This window comes from Saccoglossus kowalevskii, chromosome 2, assembly GCF_978046115.1.
Source record: "Saccoglossus kowalevskii chromosome 2, keSacKowa6.1, whole genome shotgun sequence".
Classification (NCBI taxonomy): domain Eukaryota; kingdom Metazoa; phylum Hemichordata; class Enteropneusta; family Harrimaniidae; genus Saccoglossus; species Saccoglossus kowalevskii.
Window position 1 is genome coordinate 12516222 of NC_140642.1, and position 24823 is coordinate 12541044.

The 24823-nt window shown below is 35.3% G+C and overlaps 1 protein-coding gene across 4 annotated transcripts in view; it reads right to left on the bottom strand.

The window, feature by feature from the left end:
* Positions 1-24823, bottom strand: part of LOC100368672 (uncharacterized) — a 45019-nt gene that overhangs the window by 8103 nt on the left and 12093 nt on the right. For 3 of the 4 annotated variants that reach the window (XM_085491495.1, XM_085491492.1, XM_085491484.1), the window contains exons 2-17: positions 23162-23250; positions 19510-19691; positions 18367-18647; positions 15994-16224; positions 15676-15832; positions 14249-14444; positions 13959-14107; positions 13340-13525; positions 11407-11727; positions 7557-7711; positions 7103-7262; positions 6100-6198; positions 2646-2678; positions 1572-1892; positions 615-791; positions 91-223 (exon numbers count right to left, since the gene is read on the bottom strand). In XM_085491495.1, the coding sequence (XP_085347621.1) occupies positions 91-223; positions 615-791; positions 1572-1892; positions 2646-2678; positions 6100-6198; positions 7103-7262; positions 7557-7711; positions 11407-11727; positions 13340-13525; positions 13959-14107; positions 14249-14444; positions 15676-15832; positions 15994-16224; positions 18367-18647; positions 19510-19691; positions 23162-23250 (2870 nt within the window). The remainder of the gene's footprint in view (positions 1-90; positions 224-614; positions 792-1571; positions 1893-2645; positions 2679-6099; positions 6199-7102; positions 7263-7556; positions 7712-11406; positions 11728-13339; positions 13526-13958; positions 14108-14248; positions 14445-15675; positions 15833-15993; positions 16225-18366; positions 18648-19509; positions 19692-23161; positions 23251-24823) is intronic. The other variant, XM_085491487.1, reaches the window with a different exon arrangement.

The following is a 24823-nucleotide window of genomic DNA, read 5'->3' on the forward strand; positions in this document are numbered from 1 at the left end:
AGAATTGAAAAATTTAAGAAAAAAGTGCAGAAAAATTTGGGTGAGAAAGTTTGGTGGTGAATAGGTTAAGTGATAACACAATACACTTACAGCCCAGAATACTTTAAACTGTTCTTCTATTTCCGGTTGAACCGACTTTTGCACAAGTTGTAATGTTGAGTTTTTGGGCTTGTCGCCCTCTTTGGCAAGATTCTGCATAACTTCTGGTGGTAAATTGACTGACCTGAAGTGAAAGAGAATTAAATATAAATATGCACAAAAATGTTGATGGTGAAAACAGAATTATGGCACTCTCATAGCATGATGGGTAATTTAATATTTTTGTATGATACCATTAGATTCAGAGGGGTGGTGCACCAAACCATATGACCAAACCCTAAATGCAAGAATACATATTCGTTGTTGGAAAGTACTTTTTTGAAAAAACAAAATATCAGTAGTAGTTAAGTATGGAATGAAATTATTGTTACAATGTATATCCAGTAAATATAAACAACTGAATATAAACATCCATAATGCTTATAATCTGTATCACATGATCCCTATTGACCAATTATAGCTGAGTAAATTATCACAGTATATTTTTATTTTCATGAAACAGTAAAATCTCTTACTTTTTTGAAGACTCTGTAAAATAAGTAGCAATGATATGTTTCATCTGCGTATTTCGTTTTTCGGTGTGAGCATCCGGTAACCGAAGATAAATGTCGATATCCTGATGCATAGTTAATTTGTTCAATGCAGCGTTCTCCTCATCCTCAGTAAGAAACTTTTTGAACGAATCCATCATTCTATAGATTACAAATCACAAAATAAAATTTACATTGACATTGACAGCGCTTTTCATGCAATAGTGAAATCAGTCAATTACTGAAAAACATGTCTTTTTCGCGAATTTAGCGAGAGAACTGATTTGCTAATTCAAGATGTCGCTGATGACTTTATTATCAATTCAAATTGGCCGCCAAACAAAGAAATCAACAATGACAAGAGAGATTCGCTCAATCAACATTATGCTATTACGTCATTTTACCACAATTCCCTAAAATTGCATGCCGCTTTTTTGAACATGTTTTACAGTATTTTGAATCAAACCTGACTAATAATGGCGCCATCTTCGATTGAATCATGAAAATATATGGATGTGCTCAGGTGTGTAAAAACAAAGTTATGTGTATTGAGGTCTCATAATGAGCAAAATCTTCCCAAATATGACCAAGACAAAATAGTGTAATAGTAAGTCCCTGTTTTAATATTATTCCCATATAAGTTGTATATGCCAATTGGAGGACCTGTTACCATGAAAATGGTGTTGGGATTGGTCAGCCAATCAGGGGGAATCTTCCTAGTTTCCTGATTGGCTTCATGACCAGGTTTTGTGGTTAGTCAGCAAATCCTCCAAGTGGACAGTGTTCAGACAATTTGGCATTTAGCAACTATGCTATTTTGTCTATATATTTCTCAGGTGACATTTTACTGTACAACTTGGCAAGGCTGCTTAGCGAGTTGCATGCAAAAAGACTGAACACTGGGAACACTTGCTATGGATGACAATATTCATAATGCCTTGCCTTCTATTCCTAAAAGTAGAACTGAACGTTATCTCCTGCTTCTCATCGTCTTTCTCTTCTTTTTCTTCCAATCCCTTCTGTTCTGCCTCCTCACCGGGTGTCCTGATCGTTACCTGCCCGCCCGTCTTTTTTACCTTTTTATTCTTCTTTTTCATTTCCTTCAGCAATTTCTTCCTGGCGATTGCAGCCTGTTTCTTTCTCCGTTCTTTTTCCTTTTTCCTTTTCAAGGCGCTGGGACTTCTATCTGCATTGATTTTCTCTGCATCATCCAGCGACTGAAGTAGTCTACGTTGTCTCTGCGACTCGGTGGAACCGGGATAGCTGAATTTTCAAATTAACAATCAACTAAGTGCAAAATCATGCTTTTATCAATATATGTTATTAATTTATAAAAACAATTAAATTTAAATTTTTATTTTTTTTATTTTATGAATACACAGAGAGAAAATGACCATTATTATTCCACTGTGTTGTCTTGGGGAGACAAATGTATTCAAAATTATTCATCTATGATAGTCATCAACCAAGTTGGAAATGGTCACATAATTTCTCGTGTAATCATGTATTTTATTTTTAAAGGGCAGTGGTCATCACAAAAGGCATGACCGAATTTTGAAGAAAACAGTAATGTATTTTACATGTGTTTGTACATCTATTGGCCCTATATCAAACACAAAGTAGTGTGACAACCATTGCCCCTTAATTGTCAGAAAAAAAGACATGACAAACTAAATTTGTTTCACATCATTAGCAATATTATTATCACTAGATACATGTAGTACAAATCCTTGTCAGATATCTTTATGAAATTATTACATTGTAGGTGTCAGGATATTAAAACAAAACAACCCGCAATCAGTGCAGTGCATTATTAACTGTTAAAAGGTAGTTATTAGAAAATATGTGCAAAAATTAAATTTTATAAAACAAGCAAGCTTAGACAATGGGTGCAATAAGCATGCCAAGCAAAGACGCAACAAAATATACATGCATGCATGCAACACATGCAATTATTTGCTTTATTATGCAAATTTTTACAGTGGTGTAGTTAGGTTTTGTTAATGGTTCGATTACCTGAATTGCCAGTCATCGATCGGCGGTAGAAAACTGCTCGGGATGTGAATTGTGCAACGAAAAAAAGTAGATAGATGTTGCAGCGGAAGAAAAAAAAAGTGCATAAAAGTTCATTAGTCAGAGAAAAATAAAATCATTTTTTTGGAAAACATTGTAGAAATGGTGAAAAATAAGCAATTGGCTTCACTCTTGTAGGCTAGAATTGAATTGAATTCATTGTTTTTATGGTGTACGAAACACAACGTATTTTCACTGAAATTGATCAACGAAGTATTCAAGTTGATCTTTGGAATTTAGTTATTTAAACCAAACAAAATGCTGCATATTTTAATGATGATATTGAAATGTTAGTAGTAGCCAGGTAAATGATGATGGCCTTTTTCCCAGCAAAAATCTAGCCTAAGCTTTGCAAACAAACTGCTTAACTTTTAAATCTGACCAAACAGAAGCTAGCTTTGCCACCAAAGCTGCAGTAAACACAAGCTACTTTTTTTCCAAAAAAAAAATACAAGATAAAAATAGACATGGAGTAGAGTCAGTGACAGACATATACTGGGTTTGGTGTCAGGTGACTGCTTAAGGTGTCAGGTGACCACATTTTGGTAGAAAGTGTTTATGTTTGGTATCATATGACTGTGTTTGGTATCTGGTGACTGTGTTAGATGTCAGGTTACTGCATTTGGTGTCAGGTGACAGTGTTTGGTATCAGGTGACTGTGTTTGGTATCAGGTGACTGTTTGGTATCAGGTGACTGTGTTTGGTATCAGGTGACTGTGTTTGGTATCAGGTGACTGTGTTTGGTATCAAGTGACTGTGTTTGGTATTAGGTTACTGTTTGGTATCAGGTGACTGTGTTTGGTATCAGGTGACTGTGTTTGGTATCAGGTGACTGTGTTTGGTATCAGGTGACTGTGTTTGGTATCAGGTGACTGTGTTTGGTATCAGGTGACTGTGTTAGATGTCAGGTGACTGTGTTTGCTATCAGGTGACTGTGTTTGCTATCAGGTGACTGTGTTTGCTATCAGGTGACTGTGTTTGCTATCAGGTGACTGTGTTTGCTATCAGGTGACTGTGTTTGCTATCAGGTGACTGTGTTTGCTATCAGGTGACTGTGTTTGGTATCAGGTGACTGTGTTTGGTATCAGGTGACAGTGTTTGGTATCAGGTGACTGTTTGGTATCAGGTTACTGTGTTTGGTATCAGGTGACTGTGTTTGGTATCAGGTGACTGTGTTTGGTATCAGGTGACTGTGTTTGGTATCAGGTGACTGTGTTTGGTATCAGGTTACTGTTCGGTATCAGGTGACTGTGTTTGGTATCAGGTGACTGTGTTTGCTATCAGGTGACTGTGTTTGCTATCAGGTGACTGTTTGCTATCAGGTGACTGTTTGCTATCAGGTGACTGTTTGCTATCAGGTGACTGTGTTTGCTATCAGGTGACTGTGTTTGCTATCAAGTGACTGTGTTTGCTATCAGGTGACTGTGTTTGGTATCAGGTGACTGTTTGGTATCAGGTGACTGTGTTTGCTATCAGGTGACTGCATTTGCTATCAGGTGACTGCGTTTGCTATCAGGTGACTGCGTTTGCTATCAGGTGACTGCGTTTGCTATCAGGTGACTGTGTTTGCTATCAGGTGACTGCGTTTGCTATCAGGTGACTGCGTTTGCTATCAGGTGACTGTGTTTGCTATCAGGTGACTGTGTTTGGTATCAGGTGACTGTGTTTGGTATCAGGTGACTGTGTTTGGTATCAGGTGACTGTGTTTGGTATCAGGTGACTGTGTTTGGTATCAGGTTACTGTTTGGTATCAGGTGACTGTGTTTGGTATCAGGTGACTGTGTTTGGTATCAGGTGACTGTGTTAGATGTCAGGTGACTGTTTGGTATCAGGTGACTGTGTTTGGTATCAGGTGACTGGGTTAGATCTAAGGTGACTGGGTTAGATCTAAGGTGACTGTGTTAGATGTCAGGTGACTGTGTTAGATGTCCGGTGACTGTGTTAGATGTCCGGTGACTGTGTTTGGTATCAGGTGACTGTTTGGTATCAGGTGACTGTGTTTGGTATCAGGTGACTGTGTTTGGTATCAGGTGACTGTGTTTGGTATCAGGTGACTGTGTTTGGTATCAGGTGACTGTGTTTGGTATCAGGTGACTGTGTTTGGTATCAGGTGACTGTGTTTGGTATCAGGTGACTGTGTTTGGTATCAGGTGACAGTGTTTGGTATCAGGTGACAGTGTTTGGTATCAGGTGACAGTGTTTGGTATCAGGTGACAGTGTTTGGTATCAGGTGACAGTGCTAGATGTCAGGTGACTGTTTGATATCAGGTGACTGTGTTAGATGTCAGGTGACTGTTTGGTATCAGGTGACTGTGTTAGATGTCAGGTGACTGTTTGGTATCAGGTGACTGTGTTAGATGTCAGGTGACTGTGTTTGGTATCAGGTGACTGTTGAACTTGAAGTTAGTAGTTCATGTTATTCTCAAGACTCCTGAAATGTAATATCGTTAATTTCAAAACTGTGCAAGACAACCCACGACACAGCACACCATTTTGTTGGGGGGTATAACAAATTACCTGTCTTCGGTTGGCAACAAAAAAGCCACCTTTCTATGAAGAAATATGAATAAAGAGACATGCATTCATAAACACAAACCCAAAAAAAAATACAATACAGGTATTTAAATATTCAGGCCTCGAAATTGCAATATTGATTCAAACTTTTGTCTAAAGAAACTTTTCCCTTTGTCCATTAAAACAGCATGTGAAATAAAAGAAACATTTTAAAAATATTTAGATGATTTTTTTCCTCCTCAAATACATTTGCTACAGTGTTTTTGCAAATTGTACATTTCATTCATTTCAAAAATTGATTATAAATTTTAATCTTCGAAGGATAAAATTATATTCAAAGGTCAAAACATGGAATGTCACAATTTTCATAGAAAATATATAATTTAACATAATTTGGGTATTTGAAATTATGTTGCAATTGTCCAACCCTCCTCTGATAATCCTCAGCCCGATGAGGCTAATCAATTTCCATAATCAATCGCATTTATAGATATGTATATAACCGACCAACATAGGGATGCCAAAATGAATCAATACCATGTTAGGGGTACTCTCAGAGAATTGCTATTTAGGAATATGCAAATTGCAAAGATTTTGGAAATCATAATAATGATATTGAATATTCCATGAATTAATGATGCATTGAACAAAGAACAAACACATGCGCAATAAAGCAATACGACAATCTGTGCTTTATCTGCAGCTCACAAGGCAAGGTGTTATGATTTATGAAGGAGATGTATGTATGCCTCAAATTTCTTGAGTCTTCATTGAGAATTCTGAGATAATCAACCTCAAACATTGACATCATCATAATGGGCTGTAACATGCAGTACGACAGGATTTCAACCTGACATACATGTAATAGGGTTTGTATACATACCGTCTTATCCAAGGACGTCTTGGAGGTCGAGATCTACCACCGCTGCTGTCCGGTGGTGTCGGACTTGGCGATATCAAATCATCAGGCCTGGCGCGGCATCTGTAAAAACAAATTGATTAATATTTTGAATAAAACAACAATATTAATTTCACTATATAATACAATCCATAATTGTCATGTGATCCAAATAAGTTTCTGTATCCTAATAAGATTCACATATAATAATGAAAGCAAGTAGATGACATATATCCATAATCCGTGGTCAGAAGTACCTGCCTGGGTATAAGCCCATCCCTCATTTTTAGTCATAGTAGTTTTTTGAACACCAAAGATGTGACCATCAAATCATGAAACCTGATCATTGGCCATCATTTGACTTTTCCGAATAATCACAGTGTTCATTGAGACTATGGTAAAATGAGATGTGAAAGGGTGAACTATATTTCAACCGTGAAAAATGTTAAATACTTCCTCCACCTGTACCTTTCAAAAATTGTAAATCAACAGTTTTTCATTGAAATCAGTGCTAACATATTGTATTTTAACATCCCGGTAATTCACTTTCGCACTGTGTGAAAAAAAAATGTTAATGACAGACTTCATCTGATAGGTCTATGTCTATGTCATGTGAATGTAATAAAATGTGTATATTTTTGTGAATATTGTAAAAAAATTAATTTTTCTCTCCAAAAAGATGTAATATTCCCCCAAGACTGGCATGATGAATGAAAGATAATTTTCCCAGATTTTGCATGTTGAGGTCCCTGGACTTATGACCGGGGAAAGACGGTAATCTTCAATTAAGCACAAACACCCTTGAATGGTGATTTATCTTTATTCTCTAGAGGGGGTAGTCATTAAAATGACAAAATGTGATATTTTTGGCAACAGATTCAGGATTTAATAATACCAATTGACCTTTGACACTACAAGATGTGACACTGCATTGTATCGAACTGTTCTGACTGAAGCGGTGACTCAAAGCAGAGAATTATGTACTTACTCCAAAAAAGTCCTAAGGTCATATTTTAAGTATTTCAGCCATTCCCTTTGTAGCATTATCACTGCATGGCCTTTCGCATTGTCAAATAACGAGGCTTCCACAAAATCCTTTGTGCCAAGCAACGCTTGGTGGATTTCATCACGATCAATTGGACTAACGCCTACAACAACAAAAAGTATGTATAATAAATAAAAGCGATGTAATAATAAAGCGCTGATAATGTGTGCAGCCGAAAATAACCAAAAATTCAACTGCTTTTAATTTCATTGCAGTAAATCTCAGGAAAAATAATGCAATGTCCCTCCCTAACCTAATTTATTGTTTGTTTGTTTGAATAAAATATTTTCATGAATAATTAACATTATGATGAAATGCTTTTGCATTTTTTTTTCAATACTGAGACAACAATTAAATTCTGCAAATGTGGGTTGAACTTGAAGCCTTATATACTCACCAATATTCCATGGACTGCCCAGTGCAATAAACCTATTGAATATAGACCAGGCTTTACCCATTCTAAGTAGTCTATCAACTGATCTATCATCAGCCTGACCATAATCAGTCACATCTTGCCAAAATAAAAAGTTGGCCAAATACTCATTATTTATACTGTGAATAAAAAAAACCACATATAATATTATTAAGTATTAATTTAGTTTGCATCAATTTATTTCAAAATCTTAATTTAATGACACTGCATCAAAAATACACTATTATTTTCATCAGAATGATTGTAATTATGTTATAGTGGCCAGATATGAACCTAGCTTAATTTTGCCATCATGCAAAAGTCTTTTTTTTTCTCACCTCTCAATTAATTTGAGTGCGATAATATTAAGGTAGCGAGAAGGGAAATTTTCACTTTTTTCTTGATTTTTCAAAAATTGATTAAACGTTCATTTTAGACCTTGATACATCATCCCAGGTTTACAAAAGATTGAAATTGCGAAACAACGTCGCTCAAATCAGTGTTTTAAAACGCAAGCAGAAAAGACTACAACTGCCGTTTCGTGGATATTTGCACATTGTTTATCTTTGAAAGGGTTTAAATGATAACATCTTATCTGTATACTCTGTTGTTGACGATTCTGATATAACGGGTGATAAGCTTCCCGTCGCAAACAATGCGTGTTTATCTAACGTCCATTGTCAGCATTATTGTCAGTCGAGACTTCGTCGGAGAAACATGGTCATACAGTACCCATTTCGCCCAACCTTCCGCTTTTACATCGACTGCTTAACGCTTAATTTCCGACCATGCGGTCTTGTCCGACCAGAAACCGACCGCATTTTAATCGCGTTTTTTTGGGGGGGGGGCTCGCTCGCTCATTGAAAACACTGACCGCTCGTCCACTGATCACTGGCGCAGAAGTGGTCGAAATGGTGGTTTTGATAGTAAAGGGTGAACATACAACTAACTAGTATTAACTATTATTAAATTCTGAACGGCACTTCAAATCTAATAGTTGTATGACACTTGTATCGTGAAAGCAACTGAACTGGGACCTCTTGTTACGTGTTTTGGGTGCTTGTTCTAAATGTAATATGTTATTTTAATGAGACAGTTACGTGAAAAAACCATAGGTAACTCATTTTGACAGAGCAGAGAAACGAGGAAATGTTAATGATTAATTCCAAAAATAACAATACCGAATCCACGTCGGTCCATGTCTGGTAAAATTTGACATTCAATTTTTAAAATTAAGTCACGATCATTGAATGACTTCGGTCTAAACCGTATACGTATACGTAAAATTGTTCCCACAAGAATATTTTCGACTAAAAACGGCCACATGCCCTGAATAACATGTATGAATAATTTATTGGGCTTACAAATTTAGTTATAGCCATAAATATTTGGTGGCCTGTCGATGAACAATTTCGAAACTCAAGATTCACACGGCTGCGAAAGTAGAACATTCCGGAGGCGGTGAAACGGAAGAGCCAAACTTAACGCATAAAAACAGAACGCGTATTTTGACCTCTGTGTGGCCAACCAATGGCTGGATACGAAAACGTTTGCGGTCGTTGCCAAAGAACCCCGCGTCCATCGCCTGGCGATGCTCTTCACCCCCTCCGGAATGTTCTACTTTCGCAGCCTAATCGCAGGTTTTTCGAAAAACGTCGAAAAAACACAAGAATTAGTAGAAATGTTCCTATTTTGGGCGGAGAATTGATAGAAAATAATGTCTTTATTACAAAAATGCCGTGAGTTTTTGCCTTAGTTATTTTTTATCGGCGAAAAACTGCGAACTCGGCAAATTTGGTTGCACAACTTCCCTCTATCCACAGTGGAGGGACTGTGCTCTATCATATACACCCAGCGACACCGATGCCAGCTGACTGTGGGAGAAACCAACGGGGATCGACATTCCAAACAAATTATTGGAACACGGTGTACAGACATTCCAAACAATCGAAATTATCAACGAAAGACGAGGTTTTATTTTAGGCTTAGAAATATTTTCTTTCCGTCAGCCCATGCATGGAACTGCCATTTAGCTTCATGGTCCTTCAGCTTGTCTTCGCCTCGGAACACATCGCGAAGACTCAATAATCAGGAAAGAAAACCCAGACAACCATGTCGTACTTGTGTTGAAATACATTTTGTATTTCACGTCAGAATATTGTTTAAAATAAAATATTCAGTCCAAGCCAAATCGAGGCCAAAGGGTCAGGTTGCGTGCATATAATTATAGATAGTTAAAACAAAAAGTATTTGAACTTTTGTCAGCTGTTCAACATCTATAAAAACCAGAAAGACAATTATAAGACAATGTGAACCTCGGAAATTTTTCTGTTAGTCCGAATTTTAAATGCGTGCGAGCGAGCGGTGATATTTCGGGGTTTGCGCGGTCGAAAATAAAGCAGAAATTATACGGTCAAATTCAAAAAGCAGTCAAAAAAGCGAGAAAAAAGGTGATTGGAAAGTGGGAGCGGGCGGGAGGTAGTGCGAAATGAGTACTGTAAATTTGCGCAACTTTCTTTTAAATCGTTTTATTTTCCAAGTCAATATTCTATTTTACTAATACCATGTTTTCTAACGCAATGGCGAAGAAAAGAAAGAAAGCGTTGACAGATGAGGCAAAGAAAAATCTGCCACTCAGTGTCGCACTCAGACACAGCAATTTTTTTTTTCAAACATCGGCCATTTTGTTTCACCATGAAAACCGTTTTATTAGATCACTTATCAGAGACACTTGAAGGATTAGCTTGTTTGTAAACTGTCAGCGTGTACAGTGGGACAGTAATGTTTGTCAGAGGATTATCCCTCGTTGTTCGTTTGCATAACAATGGAAACCCGAACGTTCCTTGAGTGGGGACTCAAATGCCAGCAGTTTTCTTCATTTTTCACGCTCGAGCTTGAAATTATTCATTATCTGACACTCTTTATGAGCTCTATGATATCAGTGGTTAATTTGTTTGGCCATTTTTAGTGTATATTTATAATAATGCAGCAAATCTACAGTGTTTTATTAACCAAGACTGTTTTTCGCGTTTTTCTCGAATTGAAGTTTCGATTGAGTACGACTCATTGGGACCACCGCCAAATCAAGTGCGTTCGGACTAGGACATTCAAACTCGCAGTTATCGTTCAAAAGATAATGATGGTGCGAAATATGTCTGGGTTTTTTAAAGAAAATGCTTTGTCACAGAATAATAGTCTGTTAAAGGTGCCAAGTATGAAATAATTTGAGGACAAAAAAACAAACCTGCATAGAAATCGGAATAATAGGTCTTTTGATTATCGGAGACGCATTTCAATGGACTTGATTACGGACAATGCATGACGTAAATTTTACCAGGAAATTCCGCAGTGTGCTCTCGCAATCGAGGACTTAGTCATTTTTACAAGATTCGCCATTTTTTATGTCACGTGATAATTATGTAAACAATGACCGTCCAGTTTGTGCGAACTTGTACCTCTATACTTAGTCTTTTGAAATATATAAGCTAAATTACTCTTCTGAACAAGACAACAGACAGAGAATGATTTATTCGAAAACGTCTCAAAACCCTTCTCGCTACCTTAAGAGAAATGTTGGAATTAATTCAATGACTGTAAACCATATCAATTTTTCCCCGGATTTTTTTTTTTATTTCACGAGAGTGAAAATCGCAAAAATTTGTAGCAGTGAAATTACGGGAATCCTAAGAACACGATATAAAACAACTACATATCTTTCGTGAAATATTGATTTAAAAAACACCATTTAAACTGTCTATTTGGAAAAACTTTTGGCAGCGAAAATTCAAAGGTTTTCATTAAGTTTGGGAATAATATTCTAATATTCCATATGTACCTTTCTAGATATCTCTGAAACGGTCCTCCAGCATTTTTATCATGCATTATACCATCTCTGAAACGTGATGTGAACGGTTTATCATCTGGTAGGTTGTACATCATGGTCAGTGTTCCTGGTTTAAAATCATCTTCCATTTTATGCCCTCCGGAAACCACCGAGTCCCAATTGTCATTATTCTGAGCTAGTCTCATGCATGATTCCGGCCGCACTGGCAGGGAGTTGACAAGCGAAATGGATGGCAGAAAGGTGGCATTTTGCAGTCGTTTGTCGTCACTATTATCAAACCCACACTCTGCTACTTCAAAAACTGGCATTAAACTGAAAATATTAGACAAGTTAATCACTGTTACAAATAAATATAAGGTGTAACCTAGAGGTAATATAAGGCATTTGACACAGCCATACTCTCCATTGAACAGAGACTGATAATAACCTAGTAGCAATATAAGGCACATAATAACCTGGTGACAATATAAGGCACATAATAACTTGGTGGCAATATAAGACACATATTAACCTAGTGGCAATATAAGACACATAATAACCTAGTAGCAATATAAGACACATAATAACCTAGTAGCAATATAAGGCACATAATAACCTAGTAGCAATATAAGGCACATAATAACCTAGAGGCAATATAAGGCACATAATAACCTAGTAGCAATATAAGGCACATAATAATCTAGAGGCAATATAAGACACATAATAACCTAGTGGCAATATAAGGCACATAATAACCTAGTGGCAATATAAGACACATAATAACCTAGTAGCAATATAAGGCACATAATAACCTAGTAGCAATATAAGGCACATAATAACCTAGTGGCAATATAAGACACATAATAACCTAGTAGCAATATAAGGCACATAATAACCTAGTAGCAATATAAGGCACATAATAACCTAGTAGCAATATAAGGCACATAATAACCTAGTAGCAATATAAGGCACATAATAACCTAGTGGCAATATAAGGCACATAATAACCTAGAGATAACAAGTCATTGAAAATGACACAGTCCCCGTGAAATTTTGGAAAGTTCTCTTTGTGCTCGTCATATTAAAGCAGACGTTGTTGCGAGCCTGTCCTTGAAACTTGAGTTCCAAGTGGCGTATACAACACATTGTTTATTTACATCAAAACACGTGTTCCATGTAGTAGTAATATGGCCAAAAATAGAAACAGCCATTATTTGTCCATCTTTGATCTGATTATGAAACACACTGATATGTATGATGTATGTGCCAATAGGAATGAAAATGGTACATAAATTGTGGAAATATCATAGTAAGGCCAAAAAGTCAGATGGCTGTCAATCGACCATCCTTGATCAGATTTTGAAACAAATTGTCATGGACATGCATCCTAACATGTATAAAGTACATGTATGTGCCAAATTTGAATGAAAACTGACAGAGCACGCATAAAGAGATACCGCATAAAAAACAACAAAAAACAAGATGCCTGCCAGTTGACCATCTTTGATCCAATTGCGAAATAAATCGTCATGAACATGTATCCTAACATGTATAATCTATGTACCAAGTTTGAATGACAACTGACAAAGCATGTCCAAAATACAACATTTTCAAAAAACGAGATGGCTGCTAGTCGGTCATTTTGAATCGAATCGCTAAACCACTGCATGTGCATATGTCCCACATAAGGTACTAGGCACATGCAAAGAATGAACAGAATCGGTCCACAGGATTCTGAGATATGACTCCGGACGGACGGGGACTAATAAAAGACACATAATAACCTGGAGACAATAAAAGACACATAATAACCTAGAAGCAATATAAGGCACATAATGAACTAGAGGCAATATAAGGCACATGATCACAAGATAATAACATATTATTTATTTGGATCATGAATATAGTACAGTGTAACTTGAAACATCAAATCAAAATACTTTACCTGAATTCAGAATGCCTTTCTTGATGAATCAGAAATCGGGGAACCCAATAAGTTCTCATTCTCCGTAAGATATCGTACTGGGTTCGAGTGAATACAGTTTCACTCAAACCTTCATTCTCTTGAGCTTTCTTAATATGCTCCTTGGCATCGTCAGATAACTTGAACTTGTACTTGTCTTGAATGTCCCTGCAAGTGGTAGAATATTGGTATCAGTAATTGATAAAGCACAACAGATGGTACATGTATTTAGAGTTTTTTCTTTTTTAAACAGAAAAATGATTTGCATGTTTTGTTGACTTTGGCCTTCACAAGAGACTGTATCTAATTCACAGACCACACGGTGACCTTTGAGTATGGTATTTAGCGATACTTTAAATAATTCCTGCGATATTTGAGAACATTTATTTTATATATTGTCAATGTAACAAAGTAACTTAGCTTTCAGGCCTTTTTGTGATCAGATCAAGATATCTTAGTATTAAACTTTTACTATATTTGACATATCAAAATTTTATTGTAACCATGGTTACCAAAAAAAAAAAAACCAAAAATTCTTTCGGGTCTAATTTTTGTTCTTAATTAATATGTTACAGATATTAGTAGTGTATTTTATATTCACCTAAATAATCTATTTCGTTTCATTGTTGATTCTGCATCACCAATGGCTTTCACATTGTCGCGATATTTCTCACAATCTAACCAAAAGTTCAACATGTCCATACCAACTGTGTTGCATAAGAATTCATTAAATGCTTCCATTCCAGCAATCTGAAAATCAGAGACGAACATACAACACAATATTACATCTAACCCCTCAACATATCTGTGGCTTGGCAGACATAAAACTACAACAAATGAGAAAAAAAATGAATGAACATCATAAAACCACTTTTATTTATTTTCACATACCGATCCTAACATATCTTCCTTCAACTGCTGAAACGTTCGTTTGTGCCTACTTTCCATTTCTCTGAGATCTGCTTCTGTCTGGACATCACTTATGTATTCTTCAGGATCATCATCGAACTCTACGAAACTGGGTGCCTTTTCAGTATCACCGAATACATAATCTTCATTATCGGGTAAAGTGGCAAGATTATTGTTCCTGTAATGTACAATTTAGAACACGCTTGCAAAAAGTACATTTTGTATCTCTAACAATCCATATTGATGATAAAATTAAGCAGATATTGCTGAAGTTACTAAAATGTGATACAGGTTTTGTTGACAAATTTTAAGAGTATTTATATTTACTGATGTATATTTTTATGGAGAGATCATATTTTATTTCAGTCCTGCTTTTTTTGAAAATTGTTTAATGTATTAACCTTTCAGAAGCACATGCTAGACTAACATAGTATTGACAAGTCTCATGTAATTTCTGTGTGCATGATCTTCATTCTATGTCACCATGCTTTATGTTATTCATCCTTACTTCATCCGCCTTCGATTCATTTTTTATGCAAATATGTGAAATATGCAAAAGTAATGAAGTAAACAACATTTACTGAGTACATAATTTATGACTATAATAAAGATATGATCCAATGAGTGTCATGATTACAGTTGATCATATGATATGAAATCACTGAATGAAATGAACACAGATTTAATACATACATGTGGGAAACTGAAACTAAGTGACGTGCATGTTATCTAGTGCTTGGTGCAATTTCAAAATTGATGTGAAAAAAAACCTTACCTTGCAAAAATTTTTGGTAAAATAATCCTATATCAAATTATAGCAAACAGTGCAGGTAAGAAGACGTGGTGAAAAAAAAAGAAGCAGTGAAACTGTAAGGTGTATTGAGAGTGGTGCAGATCTAACGTTCAAAACACTGGTTTGGGAGATTATTGGGTAGTGATCAATCAATCAATACAAGTTGAATGATCAATTGATCTATATACTGAATTACAAATTGATTTTCAGTACCGTAAAATCTGTATTAGAAGCCGCATCCCTAATAGGAGTCGCACCCATTATTTTTGAACAATTGAGAATCAAAAATTCACCATTTCTCATATGTGTAGATGCTCTAATAGAAACCGCATCCCCTCTGTTGCATTATTCCATTTTAATAGAAGGTGTGGTTTCGTATACAGATTTTACAGTAATACCTATTCAAATATATTGTTTGGAAACCGATGTCATATTTTTCAAATAGATAAGGAGTCTGATATTGAGCTCAGATGCTGAAGATTGATAAATACATTCTTATAAACATGTATTTACAAATTTAAGATGATTCACCAGCAGCAAGGTTTATCTATTATGTGGTCATAACAATTATTTAAACAAGGAGTTGTTTTTTTGTAATTACAAACTTATGACTCACCCTACGGATTTCCTTTCATGTCCCGCATTCTCTTCATTTTTTTCGTTTGAGTTACAAATCTGATCGTCGATGTGAGGTATCCTGATTGTAGTGTGTTTCTTCTGAGAATACCTGGAGTTTGGCGTTCTCAAAGCACTTTTCTTTCCACCACTCCCATCTGCGTATGTGAAATAATAAATTAAAAAGAATTCACAAAAATGTGCCTTTCGCAAAATTGGTTTCTTGTGTAATGTTGCATCAATATTTTAGTGCCTAAAAGAATTTTAATGTTATTTTTTTTCATTTGATAATCACATTGTAACAAGTTATATTATTAACCTGAATGGGTTTCCATGGTGAACTGTGTTCCTTCCCGGGTAACATGATCGGGTGCCGTTGTAGCCACACCTGAATCACTGACTGGTTGGTACGAATTGACATCATTGTCTACCTCATGCTTACCACTGCGAATCGCAGATCCTGATTTGGCACGCCGAGATTTACTGCTAAAATGTCCTGATGAATTCTGGTTGGAAGACAGATTGGCTGATACATTGGAAGTGTACAAGCCTAGAAAAAAATAAATTATATTATAAAATAACAAGTCATTGTCAATGACACGTCCCCGTTCCGTTCATATTTGAGTGACATATACATTCAAAGCAGATCATGACCGAAATGCACCTGCATATGTACAACACATTGTGCTAAATCTGAACAAAATCCATCCATGCATGACTGAGATCCGGTTCTGGAATTGTGAAAATACGTGATTTTGATGCATTTTCAACCTTAAAATGGCCATCATTCCGCTATTGTTAAGCAGATCATGAAACAAATGCACATATCTATTTGTGACATGATGTACCATGTGTGTGTGAAGTTTGAACTTGATCAATCCAGACATGTCTTGGATACGGATCCAGAACTGAATTCTTTAACAAAATGGCCGCCAGTCGGCCATTTCGAACTTGATCCGAAAAAAAAAAAGACGTGCATCAAGGTCCTATTATGTTTAATGTATGTACCAAATTTGAACAAAATCCATCCATGCATAACTGAGATACGGGTCCGGAATGGTGAAAATGTGCGATTTCAATGCATTTTCGGCCTTAAAGCGGCCCCCATTTGGCTATCGTTAATGAGATCATGAAACAAATGCACATACATATTTGTGACATGATGTACCTTGTGTGTCTGAAGTTTGAACTTGATCAATCCAGACATGTCTCGGATACGGATCCAGAACTGAATTCTTTAAAACAAAATGGCCGCCAGTCGGCTATTTCGAACTTGATCCGAAAAAAAAAATGACGTGCATCAAGGTCCTATTATGTTTAATGTATGTACCAAATTTGAATGAAATCCGTCCATGCATAACTGAGATCCGGGTCCGGAATGGTGAAAATGTGCGATTTTGATGCATTTTCGGCCTTAAAATGGCCGCTATTTGGCTATCGTTAATCAGATCATGAAAAAATGCATGTGCATATGTCCCATATAATGTGTGATGTATGAGTGAAGTTTGAACTTAATCGGTCCATGCATGTTCGAGATACAGGTGATCACGGACGCACGGACGCACGGACGGACGGACGCACACAGGGCAAAACATAAGTCCCCGTTTTCGGACTGCGTCCGAACGGGGACTAATTATTTTAACGCGAGTGTATCAACTTTTTATAGACATGAATATAACACTGCACTAAGAATCAGATACAAATACATCAATTGAATCTGCACACTGTTTAACCTTTTCATCACCAACAGTCAAAATTTGACTAAATTTCTCAGTTTTTACTAAAAAGGTTTGGCTATTTTTGTCCTAATCTTCTGAAGGCAAGTGCAGACTATAAACAGAACTATTTTGGGAATTTGTGATGAAAAGATTAAATTTCTCAAACTTGTTGAATAATTATTCCCAATTGAGGTAGACTAATAGCATATGAAATAATAATTCCAAGATGGCCACAAGTGAGACACATTACTATGGTATGTAAATAATAATTCTAAGATGGCCACCATTGAGACAGACTATTATGGTATATGAGTAATAATTCCAAGATGGCAACAAGTGAGACACATTACTATGGTATGTAAATAATAATTCTAAGATGGCCACAAGTGAGACAGACTATTATGGTATATGAGTAATAATTCCAAGATGGCAACAAGTGAGACACATTACTATGGTATGTAAATACTAATTCCAAGATGGCCACAAGTGAGACAGACTATTATGATATATGAGTATTAATTCCAAGATGGCCACAAGTGAGACAGACTATTATGGTATATGAGTATTAATTCCAAGATGGCCACAAGTGAGACAGACTATTATGATATATGAGTAATAATTCCAAAATGGCCACCAGTGAGACAGACTATTATGGTATATGAGTATTAATTCCAAAATGGCCACCAGTGAGACAGACTATTATGATATATGAGTAATAATTCCAAAATGGCCACCAGTGAGACAGACTATTATGGTATATGAGTATTAATTCCAAAATGGCCACCAGTGAGACAGACTATTATGATATATGAGTAATAATTCCAAGATGGCCACCAGTGAGACAGATTACTAAGGTGATTACTATCAGTGAGGCAGAATACTACGTTATGTAAAAAATAATTTCAAGATGGCCACCAGTGAGACAGATTATTGTGGCATATGGATAATAATGGTCCCTAGTGAGGTGGTCTAACCTAATGGTACATATGATGGCACACTTTGAGCTCTGCTTCCAGGCTTTAAGTATCTTCCCAGAATTCCACTTCTATTTATTTCAGAAGCCCACGGCTCAGAAACTTCTGACTCGTTATCATAAGTACTACGTGGATGGCTGTTTCCTAAACTGGAACTTGCGAAGCTCGTTGTTTGACGACTGTAACCATACACGCTACGACTGCTCTGACGACTTGGACCTCTGTCTTCTAGTGACCTCACTAATAATTTACAAAGCTTGTATTCCAAAAATAACTGGGTTCTTAAAAAGAAATAAAAAACATGTGGTTTATAAAACATAAATGACAAGATGATATATGACATCATGCTTTTAATTATTCTTGAAAAATGATAATGTGGCTGGTTTGAGTCATAGTGTTGAAATATTTTACAGAATACTTCATCCACAAAATGCATGTTAACACCAAAACAAAAATGCAAATGATTTTCATAGCAAAATTAACATCCGCACACGTACGATCATCATGACCTGTCTAACCGAAAATCTAGAGAAGAACTGAATTGATGACGCACAACTGTTAATTAAAATGATTAGCATGCCCATTTATCGCAATTACCAGTAATTTATTCATCTTCTCAAAATAATAACAGCATAGTAATGAAACATTTAGAACAATTAATTAAATTTTAAACTATGGGCAAGTGGGGAATAGTTTGGCATCAAGATCAGTATAACAACAATGACTAAATAAAATACATGAATAAGGGGGGTCAACACTACAAGTGGCGCCTCACCCCCTCCTGCTCCCTTATTAGAATTACAAACGTACTACAAGATACTGGCCTTTAACATCAGTTGCTAAGCAACAGACATCCCATAAGTTACCAAAGTCAAAGGAAACGCATCAGTTAATGCATTCCTACGGAGATTTTTAAAAAAAGTCAATTAACATCATTTGGGAGGTTGATTAGTGATGCGTGATCGATGCACCAACATTCAACTATAATTAGTCACTACTGTGTTTTTAATGTCATATATACATTGTACGTGTATTTGTATATTCTGTTTTATAACTAAATTGAACTACGGTACTAGAAATATTCACAAGTAAATTAATTAAGAACGAAAGAAAAAATAAATAAATGAATAAATAAAAGTGTACCTTAGAAATAATGGAAGCCTATCCCTTTTAGCCCATTCTAGTATCCGTTCTCTTTCTTCTTCAGAGGGTGCGAATTGTGCTGGTATTGGTGTGTTGCATAGCGAGGTGTCGCCGAATGGGTAATCTTCAACTTCTTGAAACGTGCCCGTTAATCTATTGTAGTAAAGTGGCTGTGGAAAGGCCTGAAATATTTGCAAAAGATAACGTAATATCAGTAATTTTGTAGATATTGTTACATTCTATAATTGTTTACATCTTAAAGTGTTTTTACTTACATGGTATGTATAACTGAAGTATTCCAAACTGTAATTTTCCCTTTTCGATTTTGTTTTGTTGTTCCATTTTTTTTTTGGAAGAGGAAAATGGAACATACATTTTTATCTAGAGATCTTCTGCCTAAGACAAATACTTACTACCAATGCACTGGCTGTAATTGACCGTGATAACTAACAGTACTATGATACATACATGATTGTATTATGGTCTCATACACCACCATGGTGGATACATGACCAGTGACCTCTAACCTCAAAACAGACGCCTACTAGTTAAATTTATTACGCTGGCTAAACATGAAATTGGAGTAGATAGAATTGATAAATCCCTTGTTTCATGACAAGGACTAACAATAAAATAATTAATCTGAAAGAACGAACAGTGACATTCAATGTCAGGACATGTCCCCCTAGAAAAAAAAATATTTAAAAAAAAGCATTATTATGTGTATTTTTAAGTAGGGGAACTATACCAGTAGCAAGGTTCAAAGATCTTCTAAGCGGTAACCAAGCTACTGAAAGCACTATTAGACAGATGGCTGTATACTGACAGAGCAATTATAATATACTATAAAATGACTAGATTTCACTGGGTTTAAATTTCCCTGATTTACCATTTCAGGCATATTCAGTGGGTTTTAAATTCACGGTTTTATCATTTAGATAATGTGTTCTATGCTAAATTTTACACATTCACTGGGTTTCAATTTAGCACATTTTCCAGTCAGCGAAATAAGCAAAATTAAAACCCAGTGAATAATTAATCCTTCTACAGTAGTAACATATTCAAAATAAAATTTAATGTGTGTATAAAAATACAGTAAAAAAAAACAAATAATACATTTTTATATATTAACTATGCCACACCAATCAATAATGAAGTTATGTACATTATTTGTTGTATTTATTCAGTACATGTAAATTAATTCAGTTCTACTTCACCAGAGGGCATGTGTGTATTTACTTCGTGGTTTGCAAGTAAGGTCACAATGAGAGGTGAACGCAAATACAAGCAAGTCTGAAAGACGCACAGTAAGAACTACAAACAGTACATTCTAATTAAACCAATGTTGTTTGAATGAATTGAGTTTTTGTTGTACAAGTGAACCTCTGAAACACAGCTGTGGACCAATTATTTTACATCCAGGTGCTATTAATATCGAGGAAAGATAAATTCCTAGTCAATTAATTCTTGGTTGCTGAAATGTCCATCGGGCAGCATTTAAAAGCAAAACCAAAGGTCACGACACAAGAGCATGGTTGCCATGGTAGCTTATCAACAAAAGATTAGGCGAGTATACAAAAAAATTGTAGGCAGTACATGCCTGATCAGTACAAGTTTTATGTCCATTGCTAGAGGTGGATTTGAACTTTCCATTTTAAGGTTGGTTGCGCATAATAAATAGGCTATTGAGAATGCAACTATACAAAGTGCCGATCAGGAACCGCGAAGTATAACTGAACTTCTTTCATCAATAAATAATTGGAATGTAAAGTGAACAGAAGGACAGACAATCCAACAAGTGGTTTGAAAACTGTGACTTTTTAGTTTCGGGAGGGTAATCTGACTTCCAATTGTCCCCGGGAGCAGAATAGAATTCACATAAATATGGCTTAAATCTTTTAATTTCAGTCGGGTAATTGTTCAGCATATAGAGTTTCACTTCTACAAAGAACCCTCAAAATAACCATAATTGAATTGGCTTTTGTGATGAAAAAAACACATTTTTAAGCGTAATACCTTTTGAAAATACGTAATTGGAAATAATGAAAACTTGCTTTAGATCAGTTGGAATGGAAACTTAGTTTATTGAAATGATAGATAAAAGGGAGAAAGAAATTTAAATTACTCGACGGCGGTCAGTGTTTCTATAGTGTTATGTAAGTTACTCTTAGTAATGCAGAATCTAATTACAATTACAATGCAGGCCATAATCAACAAATTTTATGTAATACGACAACATAGTTTACTTTTTCAGTCTCGCATGTAGGTTCTCTATGGCAATGAATCAAGATAAATGGTGAAAACAAAATTGGTACAAAATATTTGTAAGAAAATATATAATATATGTGTAAATTATTTGAAACAGTTGGAGATGAATGATACTCTGTACCAGAAAAATACATGTAGATTAAACAAAACTTCAGCAAACCCTATTTTCGCATTGTATATTTAAATTGCATTTGATAGTTCATGAAATCATGGAGGTATAAACAGATTTATACCTCCATGATGAAACACACTAGAAAAAAATACTGATACAATCTGAAATTGCAGAAAAAGTATTCTGTCTGTATTAAAAACCATACTGAATATATTTTACCAACACCTCGCCAGTAATTTTCAAAGGACCATTTAATTTAATCGTGAAAGAAAGAAGCTTTCAGATTTCAATGAAAAACCAAATTGAGAGAGAACGTGGACAATGGGGAATGTCAATCAGTTAGGCACGCAAGACCTGGGCCTTTTAAATCTTTGCAGGATTTGCCAAACAAAGATTTAGTAAATATGGCCTCATTGACATTTTGAATGATTTCTTTATTTACGGTTTTATATATAGATAGTGCCTTGTATCATCGTAAGCTGCAGAGGTCAAAACAAGAAAATTAATGAGACAATTTCAATTTCTTTTTGGCAAAGAAATCGATGAGCTTTAATAATTAGAGGGTGAGCTTGTTGATCCATATAGCACTGTAGGCCATTGTAAACATTTTATTGAATCCAGAGTGGCTTCCATTAATACATATATTTGTTTAGTTATAACTGTACAACAACAGCAGTATCATAGTTATGTCACTGACGTGTAAAATTAAATGATGAAATTATATTTAAAATGAATATTATGATTATCATTATATTTGTCACTATCGCCAAAAGTTACAGCATGTGGTAATTGTGCGGTATTGCACAGGGTATTAGGAAAATGCAAATTTAAAAATATGGAATGATTATGAGGTTAATGCAAGATGGCAGAAAATAAACTAACAGCAATAAAGTCTTTCTAATTTTCATCATCTTGCTAAGTTCTTGGCTTCAAATAATGAGTGGTTGGATCAGGAAGATGACGTATAATAATACTAAGGACTATTACGAGGATATTGCAGACTCAGACTATACGTGATTGCAACAACCTCCACTACTCTGTACTGCTGTACTCTTTTTGTACATACTTTGTGGTATCATCGTATAAACCTTGTAGTATTATACATGTACCTTATTAGGAAATAGAAATGACTAATAAGGAATGATGATGTGATATTTCCAAGATGGCCGACATTTTTCACAATGAAGTATCAAGTATTATATCCAAGGTAGAAATCATCTCAAATAAATAATTCATATACATTAATATAAAATTTTAATGGCATATACTTACTGGCAGCCTGAGAAAGACATTAAAATAATCTAAAAACAAATCATCATACGCCAATAAAGCTTCGAAGTTATCCTCCGTCACTTCAATAGCTGGAACAAAAAGAAAAGAAAAGAAATTCAATAAAATATTGATGACAAAAATATTGTTGTGGTATATTAAGCGGTACACTAGCCTGCATAATAGATTAGTTTTACTGCTGTTGTATTGTACATTCTACTGAAAAGACTTGCATTTGGTTTGTTCAAAGACCATGTACTGTAAAAGGGTTAATTATTCACTGGGATTTAATTTAGCTTATTTCGCTGACTGGAAAATGCGCTAAATTAAAACCAGGTGAATATGTAAAATTTAATATAGAACACATTATCTAAATAATAAAACTTTGAATTTAAAACCCACTGAATATGCCTGAAATGATAAATCAGTGAAATTTAAACCCAGTGAATATTAGTCATTTTACAGTATTCAAAATCTTTCAATTTTATTTTAGTTCTCGTTTTGAACACAATCACATGCAACATGAATACAGACACTGTGTACATCTTGTATATATATAATCTCACTTTATAGTATTATGTCAAGTAACATAATCTGTGAATGGCAGTTTGAAGCAAACGTTCCAAACGCCATGCATGTTCCGCAAAACAAAACTATGGTATGCATCATGTAATCGCTGCCTATGGTTAATATGGTTGTTATGGTTATGATTGCTTTGGATCTATATGGTTGCTATGGTTCAATATGTTTGTTATGGTCATGGTTGCTATGGATCAATATGGTTGCTATGGTTCAATATGGTTGTTATGGTCATAGTTGCTATAGATCAATATGGTTGCTATGGATCAATATGGTTGCTATGGATCAATATGGTTGCTATGGTTCAATATGGTTGTTATGGTCATGGTTGCTATGGTTCAAAATAATTATATGGTATATTCTTCAATTGACTAAACCAAGCAAAGTACAGTGCAGTTTTGCCATTCAAACTTCCAGTTTACACAAACCGATGAAAAATGCAAAACCAAAAACAAAATACATGATTCTCATTAATTATTTGCAAATAATAAAAATGTTTACAGACATAATATGTAATCTGAGTGATTAGTTCACCTAATTACTCAAACACTAAGGCACAACTGCAACAGATATTACCATGGCGATTAACACAATCTTGTTACTATGGCAACAGTTACTACCGCAGTACCCCAAGACGACTTTATTGTACCAAAATTTAATTCAACTTAATAGGTATCATAATGCCGCAGATACTACACAAGACAGGCAAGCATGGCAATGGACACAATGTTGTTTCCATAGAGACTATCATGATTAGATATCGCTGAAATAGTAACTGCCTCACCGCCATTATTACCATGACAATATTCATTCCATGGGTACTATACTACCACTACTATACCGACACATAATCATTATCACAACACTGACATCATGGCAACTGTCATTATTCCAATAACCATGGCAACAGTGATCATACCACTCTACAGATACCATGGTGATCTTAGCTACAATTTGTTCCACATTACAATATCTCAATATTATGGCGTAATTCATAGATTTTATTATTTACTACTCACTCAATATTTGAATTTCTAGTAAAATAAATATTCAAGGAATTATTTAAAAAATGTAAAAACTATTCTT